Source organism: Bidens hawaiensis, unplaced genomic scaffold (genome assembly GCF_021521415.1).
Source record: "Bidens hawaiensis isolate Kalapana, Puna unplaced genomic scaffold, B.hawaiensis_p1.1 tig00038606_1, whole genome shotgun sequence".
Taxonomy (NCBI): Eukaryota; Viridiplantae; Streptophyta; class Magnoliopsida; order Asterales; family Asteraceae; genus Bidens; species Bidens hawaiensis.
The window spans coordinates 1-24,539 of record NW_027496782.1 but is presented as its reverse complement, the minus strand read 5'-3'; the positions used below and the strand labels follow the sequence as shown (position 1 = coordinate 24,539).

Sequence of the window (24,539 nt, the reverse complement as noted above, 5' to 3'; positions counted from 1 at the left end):
CAAACGTTATATTGTGTGTGAATTGCTAGACATAAATGCTAATTGATTACTTGTTTAATTTGCACATTCGGAGAGGTCCACCATGTTCTCATTATAGTATGATCATACGACCGTCTAGTTTAACCGGCGCCCGATTTGCTTGGCAATGGTTCGCTTGACACTTTATTTGCTCATTGGTTTGGTTTATTTACCACTTTATCTACATTTTGCTATCTTTTCATATTATATATTATTGCAAAACTTAATGACTTGCTCACTCAACATTATTGTTGACAAATCTATTGTATTTTCTACGTATATGCAGGTTTTTGCATGAACTAAGGACTTGAAGTATTGGATTGCTAGTCGAGACTTTAGGAAATCATAAAGACAATTTACTTAAATTTTAACCTGGATTATTTCTTTATTTGTTATGGATTATTGTTGGAATTTATTTGCTATTTTTAGATATTATTGTTTTATTTGGAATAAAATAAATTATTAGATATTGTCACAATTATTGTATGATAGTTACCTCGAGCTATGAGCAATCATGCTCACGCCCCGGCATTTCCGCCTTAGGTTGGGATGTGACATTTGCCAACGCTAGCAATTTTATTTATTTATTTTTAAATAAGATCATTTGTTCACAAAAAAAAAGTGGTGAAGGCCGGGAGCGCTCCCCTCCGAACCCCCTAAAGTCACACAGTGAGCGTGATCACCTAATGTTTTATTAATCATTGGTAAATGTAGATTTTTTTAGTTTAGAATATATTATATATAGAGGTAAGTTTGATCATAACCAATAATATATTGAGAACTGTTTAACACTTTATACATATTAAAAAGTAATCAAAAGTGGTGAGATACAAACAAAGAAGCTAGGTCACATAAACATTTTGTGTAAAACAATTAAACAAATATTAAAGTGAGGGATGAAAATCTGAAATTGGCATGTCAACAAGGATGCAATTGCAACTAGTTACTCGGAAGTTTTAAGTCTTAAAAAGGGTCAAGAAAGTGACCTTTTAAACTCACATTTATTTATTTGTTCTCAGTTTCTCTCTCCTTGCACTTTTTGCCTTATATTTGTTCATGTGTATGTGTTGTCCGATAAAAATCAACACCTACCTCACAACACACACACACACAGCAAACAGATTACAAAACACAAAGCTCTCATCTTTATTATTATTATTAGGCTTTTCTAACTCAAACACATCTCTGCCTTCAGTTCTTGGTAAGTTTTATTGTTCTGTTTATGTTTCTTTCATTTCATTTTTTCATCATCTATAGCTTGTGCTTCAAGTAGGTTTAATCTGCTCCAATTTGAAGTCTTGATTGATTTCCCTCCATTTTTACTGCTTAATCTTTGCTACCCACAAATCAATTTCAAGGCTTTTACTAATTAGCTGCTTTAGTTTCCTAGATTCTGCTTCACTTTTTGCTATTTTTAGTTTAAGCTTTTATTCCTTTGGCATATCTACCATTCCATATATTTTGTGTTAGAAGAATGTTTCAGTAACCATTTTATTTTCATAGGAAATTATGCACTTATATTGTGTGTAGAACATATATAGTATCTTTAAATTGTCCCTAAATTGACACTTTTTATAGTGTAGAACATAGTATCTTTCTGATCAAGAATCTCACTTGTCCTAATTTACGCAGTCGGATTCGCGTTCTGATCGCGTTCGTGTGCAGTCGATTTGGGTATAAAACTTTCTTGAAAAAATGGGTTACACTTGTGATTATTGTGGGGAGGCAAGGTCAATGGTGTACTGTCGGTCCGACGCAGCCTACTTATGTTTATCATGCGATCGAAACGTTCATTCCGCAAATCCGCTATCCAAACGCCACATGAGAACACTCGTGTGTGACATGTGTAACTCACAGCCGGCGATCGTTAGATGTGCGGATGAAAAACAATCACTTTGTCAGAACTGTGATTGGGTAAGTCACAATGGAGCTAATATGAGTGCGAGTGCACATAACCGGCAGACGTTAAATTGTTATTCGGGATGCCCTTCGGCTACGGAATTTTCTTCGATTTGGTTCTTTATGTCTGAATCTTGTGAACAAGAAATGGGTTCAATGAGCATTGCTGATAACAAGAAGATTCAAGATTTATCTGTGAATGCTGAGACTAACTCCAAGGTAAATCTTGTTACGGTTTCGGGTCATTATTATGCTAAAGATTTCAACTTTATGCATCGTTTACTTGCAGATATCATATAGAGAACAAGTTGTTGATGATGGGGTCTATGATGATTACACAATGGATGAAGTTGACATGAACATTGAAAACTATGAAGAACTGTTTGGCGTAGGGCATAACGACCCGAAACATCTTTTTGCAAAAGACGGGATCGATAGCTTGTTTGGCAAGAAACATCAAACGAAGGTATCGCCTTTGAATTGATAAATCAGTTTTCGTGTTTTACTAGCTTACATTTTACTTTCAGGAGTCTGTGAATGCAGTACAGCCAGAGTGCAGTAACGCAGCCTCGGTGGACTCACTAATGAGCTGCAAAACCGAACCGAACCCGTGTTATGCGCGTCAACACTCTAATATTTCGTTTTCAAGTCTGACTGGTGAGAGTAGCGATGGTGAATATCAAGATTGTGGAGCTTCTTCTGTGGTTCCAATGGGCACCGCTGGTACCGCCACCACCACCAGAAGTGATACTGTTCTTCGTTACAAGGAAAAAAAGAAGACGCGAAAGTGAGTTTTTAAACAAAAGTTCATCCATATGTCATTTTCTATATTGTAAGTTATTATTGTAGATTTGAGAAGAGAGTAAGATATGAAACACGAAAGGCGAGAGCTGATGTGAGGAAACGCGTGAAGGGGCGGTTTATCAAGGCGGGTGACGCGTATGATTATGATCCCATGACTAGAACAAGAAGCTTCTGAGAGAATGAATATAAACAAACATGCATGACAGGGTTTTAGCCTTCTGATAACAAGAGATGATTGACATTTGGTAAGCATCTGCTTCTTCTGTGGACATTGTTTTGGATAAGTAGGAAGATGATGGTGGTACTGGTTATGTACATGATGATTACCTCTGTAAATTATGAATTTAGACAATTTTCTAATTACATGTAGCTGTAAGTTCATCATATAAAGATTGTAAGCTAGAGTTTATTAGAGAAATGAGCCTTATTTTGTTTATTGCAACAAAATTATTAATAGAACTAGCATAGTGGCCCGTGTTACACACGGGCGGAAAAAATTTCAAACGTCATATATATATATGTATATGTAGCTATCATAAAAATTCTTTACATTGTTTTCTGCAAAACCACAAGATGTAGGAAAAATATGTATAAATGGTGTGAATGAGAAACTATATAAATATACAAATCATTGAATTGCTAAAGTAATAGTCATACTAAAAGAGGTAGCAAAAATTAGTTATAAATAATTAATTGTAGTCAAAATCGGTTTTTAAATCATTTGAAAGGAAATAGTTGGTTACGATTCTAGAAAACGTTAATTAGTGAGGTTGTGATCTAAACATTGAAATTTTTTATATTTAGGTTGGTTAAAAAAATGTTAAGCTATGAATTCAAAACTTTAAATGTTAAGTTTGACCAATGCTTGTGTTATATATTGGTTTAAATGTTAATTATCATTAGGATTAAAATTAATTGATTAATTATGTGGAAATTATAAGCATGGAAAGTGGATGACATGGAACATTAGGTGGACAATCTAAGAGAAGGACAAGTGGACAAATTGGTTTTGTTTTAATATATTAGTTAGATTAGATTAGATGTAATAAAGTCAAAGTAAATGTTAAGTTATGAATTCAAAACTTTAAATGTTAAGTTTGACCAATGTTTGTGTTATATATTGGTTTATAAATGTTAATTAGCATTAGGATTCAAATTAATTGATTAATTATGTGGAAATTATAAGCATGAAAAGTGGATGACATGGAACATTAGGTGGACACCCTAGGAGAAGGACAAATGGACTAATTGGTTTGCTTTAATATATTAGTTAGATTATATGTAATAAAGTCAAAGTAAATGTTAAGTTATGAATTCAAAACTTTAAATATTAAGTTTGACCAATAATTGTGTTATATATTAGTTTAAATGTTAATTAGCATTAGGATTAAAATTAATTGATTAATTATGTGGAAATTATAAGCATGAAAAGTGGATGACATGGAACATTAGGTGGACACCCTAGGAGAAGGAGAAGTGGATAAATTGGTTTTGCTTTAATATATTAGTTAGATTAGATGTATTTCGTAAGTCTTACATGTTCGTAGCAGATCATTATTTATAGTTAGTATTATCAATATGAGTGCGTGAAACTGAAAAAACCAATCCGAAACTGAAAAACCAATGGTTTGGTTTTATGTTTTTGTAAATCCGAATTTACGGATTGGTTTTGATTTTGTGTGTAGTAAAAAAAAGCTAAAAGAGCCAAACTGAAACAAAAACCGACTGCTTGATTTTATGTTTTGTATATGAAATTACGGATATGTTATGGTTTTGCATGTAAAAAAAACAAATTTGTAGATTTTCATTTTATATTTTAAATAATTTACAGGAATTTAGTAAATATATAACTCAAGTATTTTAGTCCAAGTGTACGGTAATCAGTTAGTTATTAATTAACGGTATGGTCTAGGCCTGAACGAAAAGCTGTAAAACTCAAAAATTAAGTAATCAAACTTTTATTTTTTGTTTGCTTTAACCCAAAACCAAACCGAACCTGTGCATGGATCGATTCAGGTTGCTCTTTAATTGTTTATTTCGTGATCTGAATAATTGTAATGAGACTAATGGTTATTCAATTCGGAATTCTAAGTCGCAAAAATTGTAGATCGCATTTCGAGCCCTAATCTTGTATCCTAGTTTGGATCCAGATCCGGGTAGAGATGTACAAAATCGGGTTTTTTTCAAAACTGAACTGGTTTGGGTTTTGCATGATCAAAACCGGTTTAACCCAAACTTGTTTGGTTCATAAACCGGTTTAAGCATAAAACTTGTTGTCAAACTGATTAAAACCGGTTTGAGGCAACAAAAAAAAAACGGTTTGATTGTGGAACGAGCGAACCATTATACGAACCGGCAGTCTGGTTCGGTTTCGCTGAAACCGTTTTAGATATGAACCGGTTTGGTTCGGTTCGGTTTCCGGTTAACCGGTTCCAGTCTGGTTTTTTTGTGCAGGTCTTGATCCAGGGTAGAGGTGCACATTCCGGTTAACCGATAACTGGTTAACTTTCTATCTGGTTAATTATTTGGCGGAAAATAACCGGTTAGACTGGTTAATCGAGTTGGGTACTAAATGGTTTTGAGACAAGAAACCCCTACCCGGTATAACTGGTTTCGAGTATAACCGAACCGGTTACCCCGTGAATAACTGAAAAAACTGTTTTTTTAATAAAATAATAATAAAAAAATCAGTTAACCGGTTTGTAATCGGTTTTGGAAATCAATAATATAAACTAGTTTCTAACCGACGGTTAGAATCGGGTACAAACCGGTTAGTGGTGGACCGGTTACTAACCGATTAGGTTTTCGATTAGAAATCGGTTAACCGTTTAGCTTGTGCACCTCTAATCCGGGGTGTTTTGCTTTTGGATTTAAATGGGCCTCAAATCTCATGGACTGAATTTTAAAATGGGCTAAGTGATGCTAGATTTACACATAACTTTTCATTGGACTTTTAATGTTGGGCCTGTATGCATCTCTCATTGGGCTTCTTATCGGGCATTGCATCATTTGCATGCTAAATAGAGGTGAGCATAAAACCCGGTCCCGGACCTACCCGGAACCGGCAAGTTTCAGTTTATCAGAAAAACCATACTCGAAACAAACCAATTGTACGTCTTTATACATAGAATCAAATACACATAAAACATGAGACCAGAAGCCATGATCATAAGTCTCGTGATATGATATGTGACATCCATCACACTGTGTTTCATCATCTTACTTTTCCCGATTCTTTTTCTTCGTCTAAAATTAAGTTTGTTTGCTGTTTCTCTGGTTTGATTTCTAAATCTTTATTGTAGCCTGCTTGCGGTGCGCACATATGATGTATATATGTGTGAACCCTCGGGTGGGCAAAAGTGAAATTGCACTAATTTTGACGTTATTTTACTAATCTCGTGAAAATAACGTTAAAAGTGACGGACGGTTAATCAGGCATCATGTAGTGGCGTTGATAGCTGAAAGATAAGGGTACATGCACCGATCAGCCGGTGTCCCGATGATTGAGTGCTATGCGCCTTATGTCCAAGGCTTGATGCAAAACTACTATCGAGCCGGGGGTCTCACCGGAAGCAGCCTCCCTATCCCTATGGGATAGAGGTAAGGCTGCCTACATCTTACCCTCCTCAGACCCTACCATAGCATTGCTATTGGTGGGATATACTGAGTACGATGATGATGATGATGAGTTACCTCTACCCCATAGGGATAGAGAGGCTGCTTCCGGTGAGACCCCCGGCTCGATAGTAGTTTTGCATCAAGCCTTGGACATAAGGCACATAGCACTCAATCATCGGGGCACCGGCTGATCGGTGCATGTGCCCTTGTCTTTCGGCTATCAACGCCACCACATGATGCCTGATTAACCTTCCGCCACTTTTAACGTTATTTTCACGAGATTAGTAAAATAACATCAAAATTAGTGCAATTTTACTTTTGCCCACCCGAGGGTTCACACATATATATATTATATGCGCGCACCGCAAGCAGGGCGTTTAAATAATATGATTGGCTATATTATATGCGTGTATGTCCCAACCACATAGTGTCATATACTTTTACATTTGTTTTCTCCAAAGACACACCAATATGTTACCTTCCATTATGGTGGTGTATATACGGATGGTCCAATAGCGTCAAATGCACCTTTTATTAATGCTAAATAGAGTTACCAAATGCTCATATCAAACCTTGTTAAATTATTCCCATATTCAAAAGACGAAACAAGCAAAACAATCAATCAAGAAAACGAGACTAGCGCACAATTGATGTGTGTTGTCTATATTATGATGTGACCATATCGGACTCGTCGATTTAGCCTTTCGACTTTGTTTGATTGACGATGACACATTCAAAAAACAAAATCTAACATTTTCTGTGATGCAAAATGAACCAATTATCCAAACCCACTAAACAAACCGGTTCCTGAAGATATTATTTGAAAAAAAATCAGTAAGGACCTCACGTAAAAGAAGATTTGATAGACTAGATTCATTGGAACAAATGTGTTACAAAAACGGGTATTATTTTAAGTTTATTTATACATTACTAAAATCATTAACATACTATAACAAGTATATTATATTAACGTCATAAGTGAGCTACTTAATAGTCCATAATATCTTTTATTTAATAATCAGGACGTGACTTATATCCTATAAAAAAACTTTTTATATTATTATACGTGTGATGATATATATATTTTTAGAAAGACAAACATTTGACTAAATCCTTGAAAAAGCTTTTAGGTGATCTGATGCCATATGGCTTAATCCATCTAGTGGTTGTTTTATATAGACTTAAACATTGGAATATAATATATGAGTGAGATTCAAACCCGTAAAATCAAACATAAAAACCCATTAGATGAATTTTAGATACAACTTTCAACCAGCCCCACTAAAGTATAATCGTACGTGATGATATAATATTTATTTATTTATTTATAGATTATAAATACAAATGAGGTCCCGGCAGTGGGTTTTTGAACGTGTCAGCGGCTACAAAGGAAAACGGACAGGTGGACATGACGAGGCACGTGAAGGGGTTACGTGTTGGTGATATGGGCTTCTGGGCCCACTAACCCATTTAATGGACCTGGGCCTAGACGCATTGATTTTATATATTCTTTTCTTTTCTTCTTTTGGAGTTTTGGTCTTTTCTACAGAACTTTTCCTTGATTTTGACCTATCCTTACTTGTTATTACATACATATATATATATAGGGATATATATAGAGGGATGGGTTATAATAAAAACTCTTTTTAAAAAAAAAACTTAAAAACTCCTAAAAACTTCTAAAAAACTATTTTTAACTTTTTAAAAATTTTTTTTTTGAAGTTTCTTTTTTTTTTCCATTATTCTTATATGTTGTTATTGGTTCAAAAAAAAAAAAAAAACTTGTCGGTAATCTCGTCAGTATAGTGCGCATGTGTAATAGTGTGCATTGCATATATGTAAAAGTGTTTGTATTGCATAGAATACAACACTATTGCACATATTTAATACACATTATTGTATATATTCAATATAAGACTAATACACACATTGAATACACATTAGTACCTATGTGTAATACAACATTAACGCACATGTGCACCACATCGACTTTTATTTTATTATTTTTTTTTTCATATAATACAACACTACTACACATATACAATACACAAATATTGAATATATGCAATAAAACACTATTAAACTCAAAAATACATAGTAATACACATGTGTAATGCAACGGTATCGCACAGTAATACGTATGTGCATTACAAGCGGGTTTTTTTTTTTTTTTTTATATTTTTTTTATATTTTTTATATTTTTCAAGTGAAATATAAGAAAATATAAGAATAATGGCTAAAACAGAATTTTGAAAATATTTTTTTATTTTTAATTAAAAATAATTTCTTAGGAGTTTTTTAGTTTTCTCTTTAAAGATGAGTTTTCTCTTAATCCTCTCCCTATATATATATATATATTACCAATTAAATCTTGATATATATATACACACGCGTGTACATGTACATTTTAGAATTTTGATGATAAATTCCATAACATATTACAAGTTTTTCTTGTATTAGAATTTTAAAATATAAGAGCCACATTTCTTATTTATATGGAACTAGTATTTTCCCGACGCGTTGCGCCGGCGGGTCCGTAAAACCCGGGCGATGGTAAAACCCAAATGTTGATACAACAACTCAACGCGAATTCGATCGGTTTCGGTTACGTGCATTATCGTATCGAAACCAAGGCAAAAATAAAACAAAAATATATATATAAAAATTGGGGTGGACCAATGGCGTGGCGTCGGTCGGTAAAACTCAATCGTTGGTAAAACCCGACCATTATCGATCCCAGGCATTGAGGCAGTTGAGTCTACGCGAAATCAATCAGTTTTCATCATGTTCGTTACGGTACCGGAACAAAAAAAACAAAAATCAGTGTTCGGCTGGTTTTCATTACGGTACTGGAACTAAAGCAAAACGCGATGAGTCTACACGAATTCGGTCGGTTTCCGTGGCGTTAGACACGATACCGTAACTAAAACAAAAACAAAATTCACAATCGGCAGATTTTCATTACGTTTATTATGGGCCAAAACTTAAAAAAGAAAAATAAATAAATACTACCACTAGGGTGCCGCAAAGTGACCCAATAGGGGCTTTGCGGCACCAAACTTCACAATTATATATATTAGATAATATGACATGACACATGATTCATTGTGAGGTTGCTTAAATCATATTTAAGGGGAGGGTTTAGGCTCTTACTTTTTATATGTTAGTATTTTGTCCACCCTACCTGATCACCTCTCTTTTATAACTATAAAAATCACAGATCTCACACGGATTCAAGTTATTTTCTCTTCTCTCCAAGCTCCCTCACACACACACATTCTATGAGCATGTCCTCGCACATGAACACTCCTCCATGAACGGTCTTCTCTGACCCCCCTCCCGCGAGCCATCCACCTAAACAAACATGCCCTTAGAAAAAGAACACAAATCAACCAAGAAACATGATTTTGGACAAAACCACCACATAGTATACATGAACAAATTTATGTTTTTTAAATTCTAAAAGAATACTTTGAAAAAAAATCATTTGCAAAGAGATAACATGTAAAAGGTGGATAAATATGGAAAGATCAAGGAAATTGTATTTGTAGGTAGGTTTATTGAAGTCATTTTCATGTAATGGCCTACTTCATTGAAGTGAGCAAAAACTATATGCATTGTTGGTGGCTTTAACAATCTCTCATTTCTAAGTCTTGTCTGCACTATAATTGTTCAATCAAACTTTCCCTTAATTGTTTTGGTATGACAAAAGGCATCACCTAGGAAATTACCAACATGTACTGTACCTTTCACCTTTAATCTCTCATTTATTGCTATATATCTTACTTTTCATTTCATCTTTTTTGTATTTTGTCTTTTGGTTTTGGATATTACAAGAAAAAAAAGTGTTTAAATGAAATGCTTATCAGAAAAATGCATTTTTAAATCATATGCCTAAAGTCTAGACAATTTTAATCATCTGTTATATCATACGAATCACAATTAGTATTAAAGCCATATTGAAATGTCTACAAACACTTAGGTTATAGATATACTTAATTATATTAGTAATAGTTTTTCTTTTCATTTTTATTTTATTTTGTTTTGGTAATTAAACCAAGTGTTATAGAGGTGGAGGGGGCGCCACTCCGCCTCCACCCAAGCCAAAAACAAAACATCCACCACAACAACCTCCGGTTGCCATTTTGAAAGTTGAAGCCTCCTCCTTGCCAAAAGGGTGGCACCCAACACCACCAAAAAGGTGGGGTCCACCCCCTAATAGCCAATTATTTCTTTTTTTTTTCTTGATTAATTAAACTCCTTCATAATATTGTCTTTCGAGTTAGTTGGTTACTATTTATTCGCCTATGTGACAATGACGTGGCAATATTTTTTTTTGTTAATCAATATCCATCTACATTCATGGTCTTATATATTGTAGTCACATATTTTACAGTTTCTAAAAGTACTTATTTGTCTAATTTGAATTGTTCTGGGTTGTTATTCACTTCTTTTTTGCTACTATACTAATAGCATTTTTCTTGAGGTTTGAAATTGATAATCAAAAACTAAGAGGTAATTTAATCATATATTCTTTTATACTGTAAATATCATATTATCATATATTATATATACTCAAAACTAGCTAGACCATTGACTTAGGCAATGGGTCGACCCTAAATCCTGATACACGTAACGAGTTTCTCAAATGTGAACCAGTAGAGTATATATAATAGGACATAGTGAACCATACGAATATTTAAATAGTATTAATGGTGCATATAATTGTAGGTCCTATAAACAAATGTCACTATTGAACATGAAAGTAGACTAAACATAAATAATTAAATTTAAGGTGTTTCTAGAGCCATGTACATGTGTAATAACTTATCACCATCCAAACACCAAGGATCTCATCATCACATATTTTTTGGTAATAAAAGAATCCAACCAAATATCAACAAACAAGTTAAGATAAGATTCTTTCTATTTTATAATTAAAACTATTGCAGTTTCTTGAAAAAAATACGTGTATTTTAAAATATTTACTTGTTTTGTTTAAATATTACATTTTAACTCTACACATAAAGTTTATTATGAGAAATTTCGGAAAACCTTTTTTGAGTAAGTGAAGAGAAATAAAAAATATGCCGACGTGTCCTAATGATATTGGGGTGGGGAAGGGGTTGTTAAAATGATGCAAAGATAAGAGACAGATGTGCATATTTAAATAGCTTATATTCTAGTGTTGATGAGTTGTCGGCTAAGATCCTTCAAATATCTCATTGTATTTGCATAGGTGCGATCTCAAAAAACTTAATCTATGTAATGACAATTGAAATTAAATTAAAAAAGAACTTAATCTATGTGATGACAATTGAAATTAAATAAAAATGTTTATACAAAAAAAAAGGGGAAGGGTAATGGGAGTGGTGTTACAATCGACGCAATAGTTTATTCATGGTAGATCGAAGAAGGTGCATCGTGTTTTGTAATGCCTCGAGTACCGTGTTCTATGCTTCTTCTAGGGCATCGCTAGCTAGTCACGATAAATAAATAATAGGAATCATTGGTGGTCCAGAAACCGAATAAGTACCGCTTCTCCTGACTATTAGAACTCACCTCCTACACTAGGTCATCAAATATAGCACGATGAGATGCGTGATAGCATATTTCACGGTGTCGCTTGGTAAACCTCTGTTACAGCTTACCAAATTAAAAGGAATATGAAAGTGCTATGAAATGTAACATGTCCATTATACATATGTGTGAGGGAGGGAGGGAGGGAGGCCTCATCTTTTAAGTCTGCTGTTCCAAACTTTCCATACAACAACTCTCGTCTGCCTCCTTTCACTTCTTCCGAACGGCTCCACAAACTTGCTGTCGACGCTCTTAGCAACAAATTGTCATAATTGAAACTTAAAAAACTAACAAGATAATTAATATGGTTTAAATATAAGCATTCATTTACCACCGTTTTAAGAAACTCTAATGTTAGTTGGCTGATAAGATAGAGGAATATTTTTCAATGAATATGTATTAATCAATTTTAATTTTACACAAATCTAATAAAAAAAGTCAAAAAGTCATAGAGATTAAACTTCAGCTGTTCAATATTTGTTTCTCTCTTTACATAACAGAAAAATAACAAAGTGTACTTTTTATTTTGATAATTCAAATATTATAACCTTTCTTCACTGAATTTTGTATAAACAAAGTTACCTAATTATATTCCTTAAATTAGAAAACTTCTTTTGTGAGCAAGTTTTCCATAAACCATCAGTATCAACTAGACACCTATTATTACTAGTCATGAAAAATTAACAATTTAAAATGATTGTTTACTTTATTTGTTGAGAAATAATAATATAATATTCAAATCTTTATTTAAGAAAATGAGAAATATGTATGAAAATGAAAATGTGGGGGCAGGCCGCTGGGTATATATTTTCAAGTGGATTCAGTCCATCTGTTTTTAGCTTTTGGCCTTCAAGTTCAATTCTAGCTCACTATTTCTTCATTCTCTCAATTTTATTAACAATTTTAATCACACAATTAAGGTATATATATATCTCACTCGATCTCTAGATGTGTTATATTTTGAGTTGAATTTATAAAGTGTATTGATTATGTTTGTACTAAATATATATATTATATTCAGGTTGAAACCAATATATATGGGTCTGTCACCATACTCAAACCCTTGTGATGGTGGAATATTATGTGTGATTCTGGTGAAGACAGCCATGTCAATATCCATCATGAAGGAGATCCTCCGGTCCATCCTCCACGTCATCGGAGTCCGATCACCGTCTTCTTCGGACGGGTTTTTGAATGAAGTATGCAGCAGAGGAAGCCCTTCTAAAACCTACATGGATGAGTTCAGAAGCCGGACACCGACACTGCGGTACGACTCGGTTTCGTGCACTAATCAAGAGCAAGAGTGTTCTGTTTGCTTGGTTGAGTTCAAACCTGATGCAGAGATTAATCACCTTTCTTGTGGACATGTTTTCCATACTTGTTGTCTTGAGAAGTGGTTGAAGTATTGGAACATAACTTGTCCTCTTTGTAGAAACCATATGATGGTTCCGTTTGAAGCCGAAGAAAACACCTGTCAAATGTGAGTGAGTGTGTTGGTTCATCATGTTTAGTGTGTGTTAGTCTACAGTAATTTGTAGCCAAGTTTATAACTTTGTATTGTTTCCGGTGTTGATATATTGCATCTGAGAAACTTTTGTATAGTTGTATCAACATATTTGTGAATGAATTACATGTATGTATGTGTGTCAGTAGTGATATTGTTAGTTAATTAATACACATTAGCTAGTTTGCATATATATTAGTATTCCCTAGATTGTTTGGTGTTGGTGTTACCAACTGATGAAGGTTTGCACCAACCGAGACGGTCCGCCTGTTTCCTAATCCAGAAAGGTTGGTGCGGTGGCGGCGGCACCTGAAGGAACCAGGGTGGTTAGTTGGTGCACAAAGGCAATTGATCTTGGTGGCTGATGGTTTCTTGGTGGTAGGTGAAGATGGTGTGCATGTTGATGTTGATATTGTTTTTGTGTTGCTGGTGTCATCTTCTAGAGACAGTTCCTGTAGGCCAATCTTTAAGTTTGTAGCCATGATCTTGTTGTCTGACATGTTTTGATTTAATTTGTTGTTAACTCTGGATTAAGATTGGAACACAAAAACACCTAGCAAGCAAGCAGATTGGATGAAACAAATTGGGACTTTTAGGATTTGACATTAGCATAAAAACTTTAAAATGATATATTTACGTACCTTTTGTGGTAATGGTAATGGCAGAAGCTTGGATGTTCTTCCAAGTTCCACCTAATTTTCTTGTTAATGGATTATCAGATGAACAAACATTATGAGAGCTTTGATTTCCTAAAACAAACAACTCCCACCTTTTGCTCTGTTTGTTGGGATTCTATAGTTGCTATAATCCCTCTTTTACACACCACAAGTCACCCTCAATTACTGCATAGTTTTTTCACCAAAATTCAATTTCCAATCCCTTTATTATGAAACAATCAGATATGAAGTTATATACTAGGGGAGTCAATTGAGTCAATCGTGTCTGGTTAGCAGGTTAAATTATTAAAACCAAATGCAACCCATAGTCTTATTCGAGTCAAAACAATCAACCATTATCTAAATGTGTTAAACGGGATGGCAGATAACATTAAAGTTGTAAACATATTAATTCAAACATGACCCTTTTTTTAATTTTTAGTACAAACTAGCTAGATGTGTCAACCGAAAACCTGAATATACCACTTTGAGATCATCAATAATGTACCGTTAACCACAGAAAAGGCAATTATTGATCTGATTATATTATTATTAATCAAAGCACAGCATTTGTGCACAATATTCATTCATTCATTCATTCCATCATCAAAACATGCAATTAAAACTCTAACTTGTTCCATCAATTATTGTAAGTGCAGGTGAAAATCTTACATTCTTCTTCTTCTTACTCAATCCTTTGCCATTCACACTCTTCTTCTTCTTCTTATTCTTTTTCGCCTTATTATCTTCCGCCCCACCCGAATCATCATCATGTCTAGTTTTGGCCTCACCACCTTTGCGCCTTGGCTTAGTACCCGCCTGATCATCTGCTTCTGCGTTGCTGTTCATCATTCTCCTTCGGAGTTTGTTGATGGTTGGAATCGGGACCACGAAGTACTTGCGCCCGGGGACGAGAATCTCCTCCGGGTGGACAACGGAGTCCCAGGGGCGCTGGAACACCTCCGGGCGTGCCAACACGGATTCGGGGTACTTTTCGATGATGAAAACGGCAGGGAAGGCCATGTAGTAGCGTTCGACAATGCCTCCGGGATGAATAATCTGTAAGATTAATGGGGTTTCGACTTCTGGACAGCTGGTGTTGACGTGGTTTGTTCGAGAACTGAAGAAGTTGAAGTTTAATAGCATGGTTTGTTTGTTATGGGTTAAGTTTGCGGGTAAGAGATGAATTGATTTATAGAAACAAGGATCGATGAATTCAATAGAATAATAAGATGAGATCGAGGCTAGCTGTTGATTTGTCTGTCTTGTACGTTGCTATATATTTGGAATGGGACGATTCAAACCAGCAAATTATTAATAAATAAATATATAATTACGTACGTACTGCAATTCTTAATTTCTTCTTTCTGCATGCATTTTGCAGCGAATTTGATATTAAACCACACTTACATATTCCTTAAATTTAAATTTGATATTTAACTAAAAATTTGATGAATGTTTGGCTAAAAATATCATCTCGTATGTGCCAAAAGAGTTATGGTTTGAGATGGTTTTTCTTTTATAGTCACTCTATTTTATTTAAATGGAAAAAAGTAAAAAATAAAAAACTTTGATTTAGCTTTTAATTCCAAACTTTAGTTATCATTAAAATCAAAACGATTACAATAAAGAGGCAGGCAAACGGGGAACAAGCTGCGCCGCAACCCTCTTTTGAATAGCAAAACCAATTCTACTAAAAACAAAGCGTTGGGTCGTAGGAGACGACAAAGTACCATAAACCACACGCTGAATCCTGTTTAGAAAATTCACGGCCTCCGAGGCCAGAAACCCAAATGTATCAAAAGCAAAAGGGAGAAACACGTGTTGATTTTCTAAACAGGCTTTCTCGTGTTTGGCAACTTTGCCCGATTCGGCCTTCAACGCAGCCTGACCCACAACAAATCCGCGGTCCCTGAGCCCGACAAGAGGAGACACTCCTGTAAGGTCCACACAAGCGTGTTTCCCCCATGCCCACCCAAACACAAGAATATCAGCTGGTCGTAACGTGGACCTCCCTTCGAGCGGATTTGTAAGAATGTTAATTGGGGCCTCCTTTTTTGCAGAAATCCCTACCCGTTTAAGAACATCGCACAGAACATCCCTAACCAAATCATGCCTATTTTTAAAACCGGGTAATTCTTTGCAATGCACCGCATGGTCTCCAAAGGAATCCAAACAGACTTTGCGGCAAACTGGGCAAGGCTCATCAATCGGAAACATAGGGATCATTAACCGGTACTTAAGAATAGCCCGGTACTCCAACCCCGACATATGTTGGCCTAATCCTTCAATAGGGATGACCGTTAGAAAATCCTGAGCCCGAGGAGCTCGAAGGCATTCAAACACCGCTTTTTGGCGAGGAGATAGATCAAACTTCGCTTCTAAACTCTGGACGATTCCACTAAATAAGGCACTCGCCAAAGCATGTTGGGCTTTAGGGGGGGCGGTGTTCTTATTAGAGAACCCGCTAAGATCAAAATCGGGAAGTAAAGTACGTAAACGATCCATCGCACACCCGTAATCAGTGTCCAACCCATCAATACCACATCCCCGAAGAATGTGGTCCTGCAAACTCCATGATTGTGCTCTCGAAGCCACAAAAGCATATGTAGATACATCCCTGGCCGAACATAAACCCAACCCCCCAAAACAGGTCAGAAGAGATGCCAACCTCCATTGGAAATCCCCGAAGAACGGCCCCCGACAAACCACGATGTCCTCAATCGCCCCTCGAAGGCCATTATCAAAAATAGAAACAGCTTCCTCCACGTACATAGGTTGGCACGTTCTTAAGCCAAACAACAGCTTTGCGACCCCCATAGATGAGATTGAGGGTCTCGAAGCCTTGGGAGATAACTCATCAATTCCACAGCACTAGATGCCCTTTTCACAGCCAAACTACTGATAAACCCCGCATCCTGACTTACAGCGCCACCAAGGAGTTTCACACCAAGCACTGGCCTTCCAATCCCGCAAGAGAACAACCCCTCCCGCACCTTTTCCCCATTGCACGTTGGCGAAAATAATTCTGTTTTCTTAACGTTTAATTCAAGACCCAACCGAGGGCCCTCGGCCCTGATAATATCTAATGCATTAGCCACCTCTTTAGTGTCCCCGATAATCGTACCATCATCCAAATACCAAGCATGGAAAAAAAAGCTTGCAACGATCTCTGATTCGGTGAACAAGTGGATGCAAAACTAAGGCAAAGAGAAGAGGCCCAAGAGGGTCCCCCTGCTGAACCCCAGTGGTGGACTTAATGTAAGCATCCCCCACATATAACCTAGCCGATTGCCCATATAAAAAATCTACCCATATGGAAATAGAAGGACATCGACTACGTACCTCATGTAGAAGGGCTGTCCTATCGACTAAATTGAAGGCATTAGAGAAATCAACGGTAAGCATAACCAATGACCCATCCGAGTGAAACTGATTTAAAAACCTGTTCGCGCTATGAAGCACGGCCTCTGCCCCACTAGGGACTCCCACCCCAAATTGAAAGTCACAGAGGTATTTAGCAATCTCCTTCCCGACACCCCTCATAGCTACCTTAGAGACCAATCTCCTCCAAATGGCCCCACAGCAATAGGTCTAATCCCATTGTCTGGTTTAAGCAATGGCGTAAGGGGGCAGACGCAACAAACTCTGCCAACACACTAAGGCACCTTCCCCCCAAAAATAAACTAACAACCATAGAAATAGCCTTGAGCAAACTATCCGCAATAGGAGACCCCTCTCCACACAGCGCATCTAAAATGTGTTGGGCTCTCAATCCGTCCCGCCCACACGAAGTCCCTTTAGGGAAAGATTTAATGCAACCGAGTACACAATCAACGTCCACAACAAGGGGGTGGGGGGGATCGGAAAGCAAGGAAACAGGCAAACTCAGAGGGGGTAGGATGGGATGCTTAGACACTAAAGCGTCCAAAGTATCCTTACCGAAAGGGGCCACCCCTGAAGAGCATAAAACTTTAACCGCGGCAGTGAAATGCCCATCCGCAACTTTCCGTAAGCATTGTACATTGTGATTTATGAGGTGTTTGGTAAGCTCCTAAAGAAGGATAGGCCCGTCTAATTTGTTCCCTTACATTAACTGAATGCTGTCATATTGGTTTTTGTTAAGCCGGATCTCTTTCTAAATTGTTAAAATCCACTTCATTATTAATTGGATGTGGTTGTTAAGCTTTAGAATTTCCATTCTTTTTTTGTTGATTTTCGTGGTTTTGGACTGCTTCATTAGTATTTGGCTCTGTTTGTGGAACTTCAGAATTAACCGGCTCACTTGTTGAAGCTTTGTGGCTTTTACTCTCTTGTTCATCATCCTTTCTTTTGAAAAAAAGAATGAAGAGTTTTCGTCGTTCTCATGATATACCTATTACCTAATAAAAAAGCAACAGTACGATTTGGTTAAATTACAATACTAATTTCGACCCTATTTTTAACCCAATTCGAACTTGAGTTCAAACAAAATCGACCCTAACTTTAACTCAATTTAACTCCAATGGTCTAATTTCAACCCAAATTAAGTATTACTGGTTAAGATGGTTGTCGATCAACGTTGGTGGCGAGAAGAGGTGGCAGTCGGCTGGGTTGGGCGATGCTGCCGCTGATGTTGGTGACTTGGTGTTGTCGTTTGGTATGCTGTGTGGAGTAGGCGCCAAGTTAAGAAGATGGAGTATGCTTACAATATAAGCCCTTAAAGTTTGGTCTGATGTTGGTTTATTTTATTGCTTTTAAGGGGGGGGGGGGGTCAATGCGTATAAAAACAATCCGGAGGGGCCGGACAATACCTATAAAAATTTTCGACCGAATATAAGAAAATATACACCACTTACCGAAAAACCCGAGGGAGGGGGGCCTTTGGAGAAAGTATTTTTTTTGAGGGGGGGGGGGGGGGTCAATGCGTATAAAAACAATCCGGAGGGTCCAGACAATACCTATAAAAATTTTCGACCGAATATAAGAAAATATACACTACTAACCGGAAAACCCGAGGGAGGGGGGCCCTGGCCCCAATAAAGCTGCGCCCATGGGTATACTCTAACCTCAACATAAATTAAAATGACATGACACTTTAAAGATGGATTAAACAACTAGAGGTGTACAAATTGGTTTAAAACTCAAACTGGGTTGGGTTAAAACCGGTTCGGTTTGGTCAACAAAAGTCAAAACCAGTTTATGATCGGTTTCGGTTCGGGTTGAAACCGATTTCTTACAATGTTAAAAAAGGATTCGGTTCGGGTTTTGATCGGTTTCGGTTCGGGTTTTCATCGGTTTCGGTTCGGGTTTTGACCAGTTTTGCCCGGTTTCTGTTCGGTTAACCGGTTTTGGTGGAGAAAATTACAAACCGGTTTGGAACCTACGGTTTCAATCGGTTCCAAACCGGTTCCTACATAATCGGTTTCAAACCGGTTCGTTTTTGGTTCAGTTGTCAGGTCGGTTCGGTTAACTGGTTTATTTGCCACCTCTATAAACAACTCCCCACTTGTGTTATATCTATATTATATATAATGCATGAGTAAAGGATCTCTTAAATTTTAAGAGGTACAATCACTATTGCATAAATTACAATCACTAATGCAAACAGTTTTGAAAATCTAGGGGTAGTATAGTCTTTGCATGATGATGATATATGGTTAATTGCTAAACAATTTAGTTTGAAAATTACTTACAATAATGGTCCTTAAACTTAAGGGTAAGTTTTGTTAACTTATTAAATAGTTACACATTTACTCCTTTATTCTAAACTAACTACCCCCATGAAGTTTTAACGATCATAACTTTTTTACGTGCTAATATTTTTTAAAAAGAATTACACCATAAAAGCGAACATTTTATTCTCTTTAATTTGAGTATGGTATTGCTATACTTTTTATTTTAAAAAAAATGACATGTTACATGATTACGAGTTAAGACCGCAACGGGTCGGGTCGGGTGGGCATGGTTCATTAGCCAGGCCGAGTTACATGTTCGCCAACAATGGTTACACGTCCGACACCACATTACACACATACTATAGTCGGGCTACGTGCATACTGTTGTGAGGTCACCATTTACGTGATCGATGTCGTGTTTGTGCGTGTACTCCGTCGCATCGCACGGGCACGCAACTAGTTTTTTAAAAAAGGCAAAGAACAATATATTAAATTAACAATTAATAAGGGTGAGATGGAGTTAAAAGGATTAAAACATTTCCTTTGGGTGAGATGAAGTGAAAGAGAGAAAAATGAATGATGTGTTGCTTATGTGAAGTTAAGAGGGGTTAGAGTATACCATATGACCTACTTGTCCATAGTTTCCCCTCATTAACTAGTATTTTACCCGTCCGATGGACGGGAATATCAACACGAGAATGTAACGACTGTATTAATAACATGAATGAGCACATATGGATGAGATACTAATTTCATAGGGAGCATTAAGTGTATTCATGGTCGTATTTTGTTGTGTTAACTGATATCTTTCGGGTTTCTTTCTTGCCTTACTATCTAATCCCTGGCATCTCGAATTGTATGTTTTTGCCTAACCCAACATTAGACATCATAAAATATGTATTATACATCATTGTATGTCTAATTAAAATAATTACATCAACTTGTTTAATGTCATTACCTAGTCCTTTAACTTATTACCTACCCCGTACCCGTTTAAACCATTACCTGAACTGATTTGTTTAAACCCGCTACCCGACCCGAAGCAGGTTTCAAATTAATAAAATAAAAAACCTAACCAAATTAACAAACACATCTAAAGGTGTGCTTCAAATATAAGTCGAAAACCACATAACATGTCTATTTTCAAGTACTCTCATTAAAAGTGTGCTCCCACTCTTTTCGGGCAGCCAAACTCAGTCAGCCCCACTTTCACTAATTTGATAATTAGATGAATCTAACACTTTTTCTTAGCACTTCGTTTTTCATGCAAAAAGAATCAACGCAAAGTTTATTAAGTTACATTACACCAACTCAAAAAACATAAACAAAAAAATAATTAACAAACTACACATTAATTGCTTGATGAAGACCTGATCACCAGCTTATTAGTATATTTTTAATTTCACTTTCCTAATTTATAGCATGATTAAAAAATTCTGGGGTAACATATGGTGTTCGAGTCAACCCAAGAATATGAATGTCATCACGCGCACAACACGATTTACGATTTCAGTTCATGTTCGGATTCGTGTAAAATTTCAGGGTCAAGTAAAGTTGGACCCGCCAAATTGCGAACACAACTCGTTTAACAATCAGCAAGTTCCATGCGCTTTCAAGATAAAATAAAAGTGTAGCACTAAAACATTGGGTAGAAATTTATACCATTGTTTCTATAGGCCGGTCTCCTAATACAACTTGAGCCTTGGATGGGGAATAGCACGAACACCAAGCAGCTTGGCCATCAAACATTGCTTCTGTGTTTTCTCTCGATAGATAAAAGCTCTGTTAAATAAAACACAATGAACAATATCAGAAGAAACAATCCATGAAAATGATTTCGAAACATACCACACATAATTACAACATAAATCTAGGTTAAGTATTTGTTACATGTCTTTCAACTTTCAATCATCAATTTTAGGGCATAAACCTGACTTCAGAAACAAAGCACACAAAAGCCATAATCATAAAAAACTAAGAGTTTTACTAACATAATTCTATCCACTTGCATTAGAACTGATCAGCTATGAATTTCAAAACTAATTTATATAATGTTGAGTGAGTATACAATTAACTCCAAATTAAACAGAAGCAATTTCCGTTCATTTAATGATTAGACATTAAAACCCAGATTGAAGATGCTCTAGTGGTTATTTATCCAAAGTATAATCCTAGTGGTGACTTCGGATGTTAGTTTCAGAAAGTACTAAACACGATTATAAGTTATATATATGAGGTCCGCTACATTTTAAAAATCTGTAATACAGTTTATGTTTCTTATATATATCATATTTGAATAATAATAGCAGCGTCACATATGTTTGTGCTATTCATCTTTTTTTATCATCGGGTTCTTTTCAAACACTCTTGATGAATATAAAGAAAAAAACAATGAAGCTACATATAAAAAGTAAAAAAAAACTAAAGAAAAACCAGAAACCCAGCCCGAGCAGAGTAGTGAGAGTCAAACCTGGATCTTTGTTTATCTCCTCATGACAAACCTCTACATCCAAAAGTGCTACCATTGCCACCTCCCGCTTTCCTCAACATCCACCACCTCCTTAGCCACAAAATACCCTAAAGTGCATTAAATAACAGACGTTGACCAACCCGTTTACTCAAACTGACCCATTCAATTGGCCCATTTGAAATTTAAAAACTTCAGTTTTATACCTCGTTTCCATCATGAACAAAGCTTTTCAAAAAACTACTAGTAGTTCAACTTTAAAAACATAGAACTGAAAATTCTATTTGCAACAACTGCAAAAGTCAAACATATTATTCAAATGAACCCTCTAATAAAGTTTACAAATAGGAAAACATCAATTGTTAGAGGTCCAGAGGATAAGAAATTAACAACTTACAAACAAAAAAGTCAATAAAATTACCTCCTTGCCATACGGGGATGTGTGATGATATAACTCTTCTTCAATGAGGGAATCAGTTAGCAACACAATTAAAAACGAACCTAAACCTCCATTTATAAGCAAACAACATTGAATTTATAGAGTGGTATAGCAGCTGCAACGCCACACCCCATCTTTGTAGGAATTGCATTATAGACATGTTCTGTTACATGTAATTGCTGAAAAAAAGTATATCCGTCTATATAAGTATTGCCTTTTTATAAATAATCATCTAATTTATTTAATATAACATAAAATTTTATTTTACTGATTGGTAAGCTTATGTACGGAGGGGGTAGGTTCGTTTCGGTACGAACCGACACTGTGTACCATAGAATCCGGTTTGGTGTACCCAATTTAAAACAAAAATTACCAAAATACATAATTACCAAAACATTAATTCCATACCAGTTAATCAAATGCCATCCAAAATTAAAATTCCATAACATATTATCCAAAAGAAATTATCCGTAATTCCATAACAGCTCATAAACTTATATTATACATAAATCAATAGTTAAATAATTCCATTATGTATAATAATTCCATTACTTTTCCAGTTTGGTTTGATTTGTGCTATTGGATTTCTACATATAGTATGAATTTATGGTTTGTTTTATAATTTGGTATTTTATATTCTAAGGTAATATGTCACTATATATGTCTTTAACATACCCGATGTTTGGAAAAATAATGTTTTTTTTAATTTATTAGACTTGATTGTTTGAATTTTCTTACTTTTCAAACCATACTTTTGTAACACTTGAATTTTGTTGTTTTCTTTTTTTGTTAAATATTAGAGCGTATACCCATGGTATATGATTTTCCAAATCATTAATAATATCAAACATTTTATTAAAGTTAATATAGCGATCTTCTTAATAATTTATGCTCAATATGTTATCTACTATTTGTTAATGGGAAAATACCAAAAAAAACCAACCTACTTTTAGTTTTTTCTTACAAAAATCCCTGAACTTTTTTTGAACATATTAAAATCCTTTAACTTGTTATTTTCAAACATAAATAGGAATAAGACCAACAATAGCTTGTTTATTACTTATGTGGCATTAATGTGTTATATAATATAATAAAAAATAAAGTAAAAGGCATTTACTATTTCAGTTCGTCATCTTCTACCTACAAAATGCCAAAATCACAGAACCACCGTACCACTATATCTCCGTCCACATAACTCATCGGCGAACCAACCTAGGATATCGCCTTCTTCATATTCTCAGTTATGGTAACAATGGATTTTTGATGAAAAGAACAAAAAAACACTTTGAATTGGTCCATTAAGGAGTCAACATATTCTTTTATTACTGCGAAACATCAATGCCGTCTCTTGGACCCTAAAACGTTACATACTCCGTTAATTCTCCCCTCACTTTTTCAATCCAAACAAAGCGAACTACAAAAATACCCAAAGTTATGCACGCTAAAACTCTAAATCGGCACAACTTCTACCTCAAAACAATTGCAATACCCCCAAAATCCAACCAGTTACAGCCCTCTTATTATCCTTTACAACAGACCTTAAATCGCAACACCGCCGGCTGTTCAGAAGAGGGTGAGAGAACTTTAGCAGCGGCTGCCGACAGCCGGTGACAATGAGGTTAGGGATGGGACCACACGGAGTCAATATCTTCGCTCTAAACGAAGAGAATACGGGGAGCAACGTTGGCCAGAGAATATGTGATGATTCCCGGCACAGTTGTTGATCCCGGTAGGTGGGTGCATCCATGAAATGTTTGATTTGTTGAATGTAGTATTGTAGTAGAGTTGGATCTGGAGGTCGAGAGATGGTGATTCTGTACTCATGTGATTGTGTAGGTAGTATAAGAACTTCTAATTTATTTACTATATATAATAAATGTCTTTTACTTTATTTTTT

The 24,539-nt window shown here is 35.7% G+C and overlaps 1 protein-coding gene and 1 pseudogene across 1 annotated transcript; both read left to right on the top strand.

Annotated features, from left to right (window-relative positions):
- Positions 1-1,629: 1,629 nt before the first annotated feature.
- Positions 1,630-3,010, top strand: LOC143590480 (zinc finger protein CONSTANS-LIKE 10-like). Its single transcript, XM_077070946.1, has 4 exons — positions 1,630-2,136; positions 2,207-2,383; positions 2,445-2,704; positions 2,767-3,010. Exons 1-4 carry the CDS (start codon positions 1,714-1,716, stop codon positions 2,894-2,896), a joined length of 990 nt encoding a protein of 329 aa, XP_076927061.1. The 5' UTR covers positions 1,630-1,713; the 3' UTR covers positions 2,897-3,010.
- A 9,946-nt stretch (positions 3,011-12,956) lies between these two features.
- Positions 12,957-13,479, top strand: LOC143590479 (putative E3 ubiquitin-protein ligase XERICO pseudogene; annotated as a pseudogene).
- Positions 13,480-24,539: the final 11,060 nt, after the last annotated feature.

Coding starts and splice junctions, on each gene's coding strand:
- LOC143590480 (XM_077070946.1), top strand. CDS start 1,714: ATGGGTTACACTTGTGATTATTGTGGGGAGGCAAGGTCAATGGTGTAC. Junction 2,137..2,206: donor ATGCTGAGACTAACTCCAAG/GTAAATCTTGTT, acceptor GTTTACTTGCAG/ATATCATATAGAGAACAAGT. Junction 2,384..2,444: donor GCAAGAAACATCAAACGAAG/GTATCGCCTTTG, acceptor TTTTACTTTCAG/GAGTCTGTGAATGCAGTACA.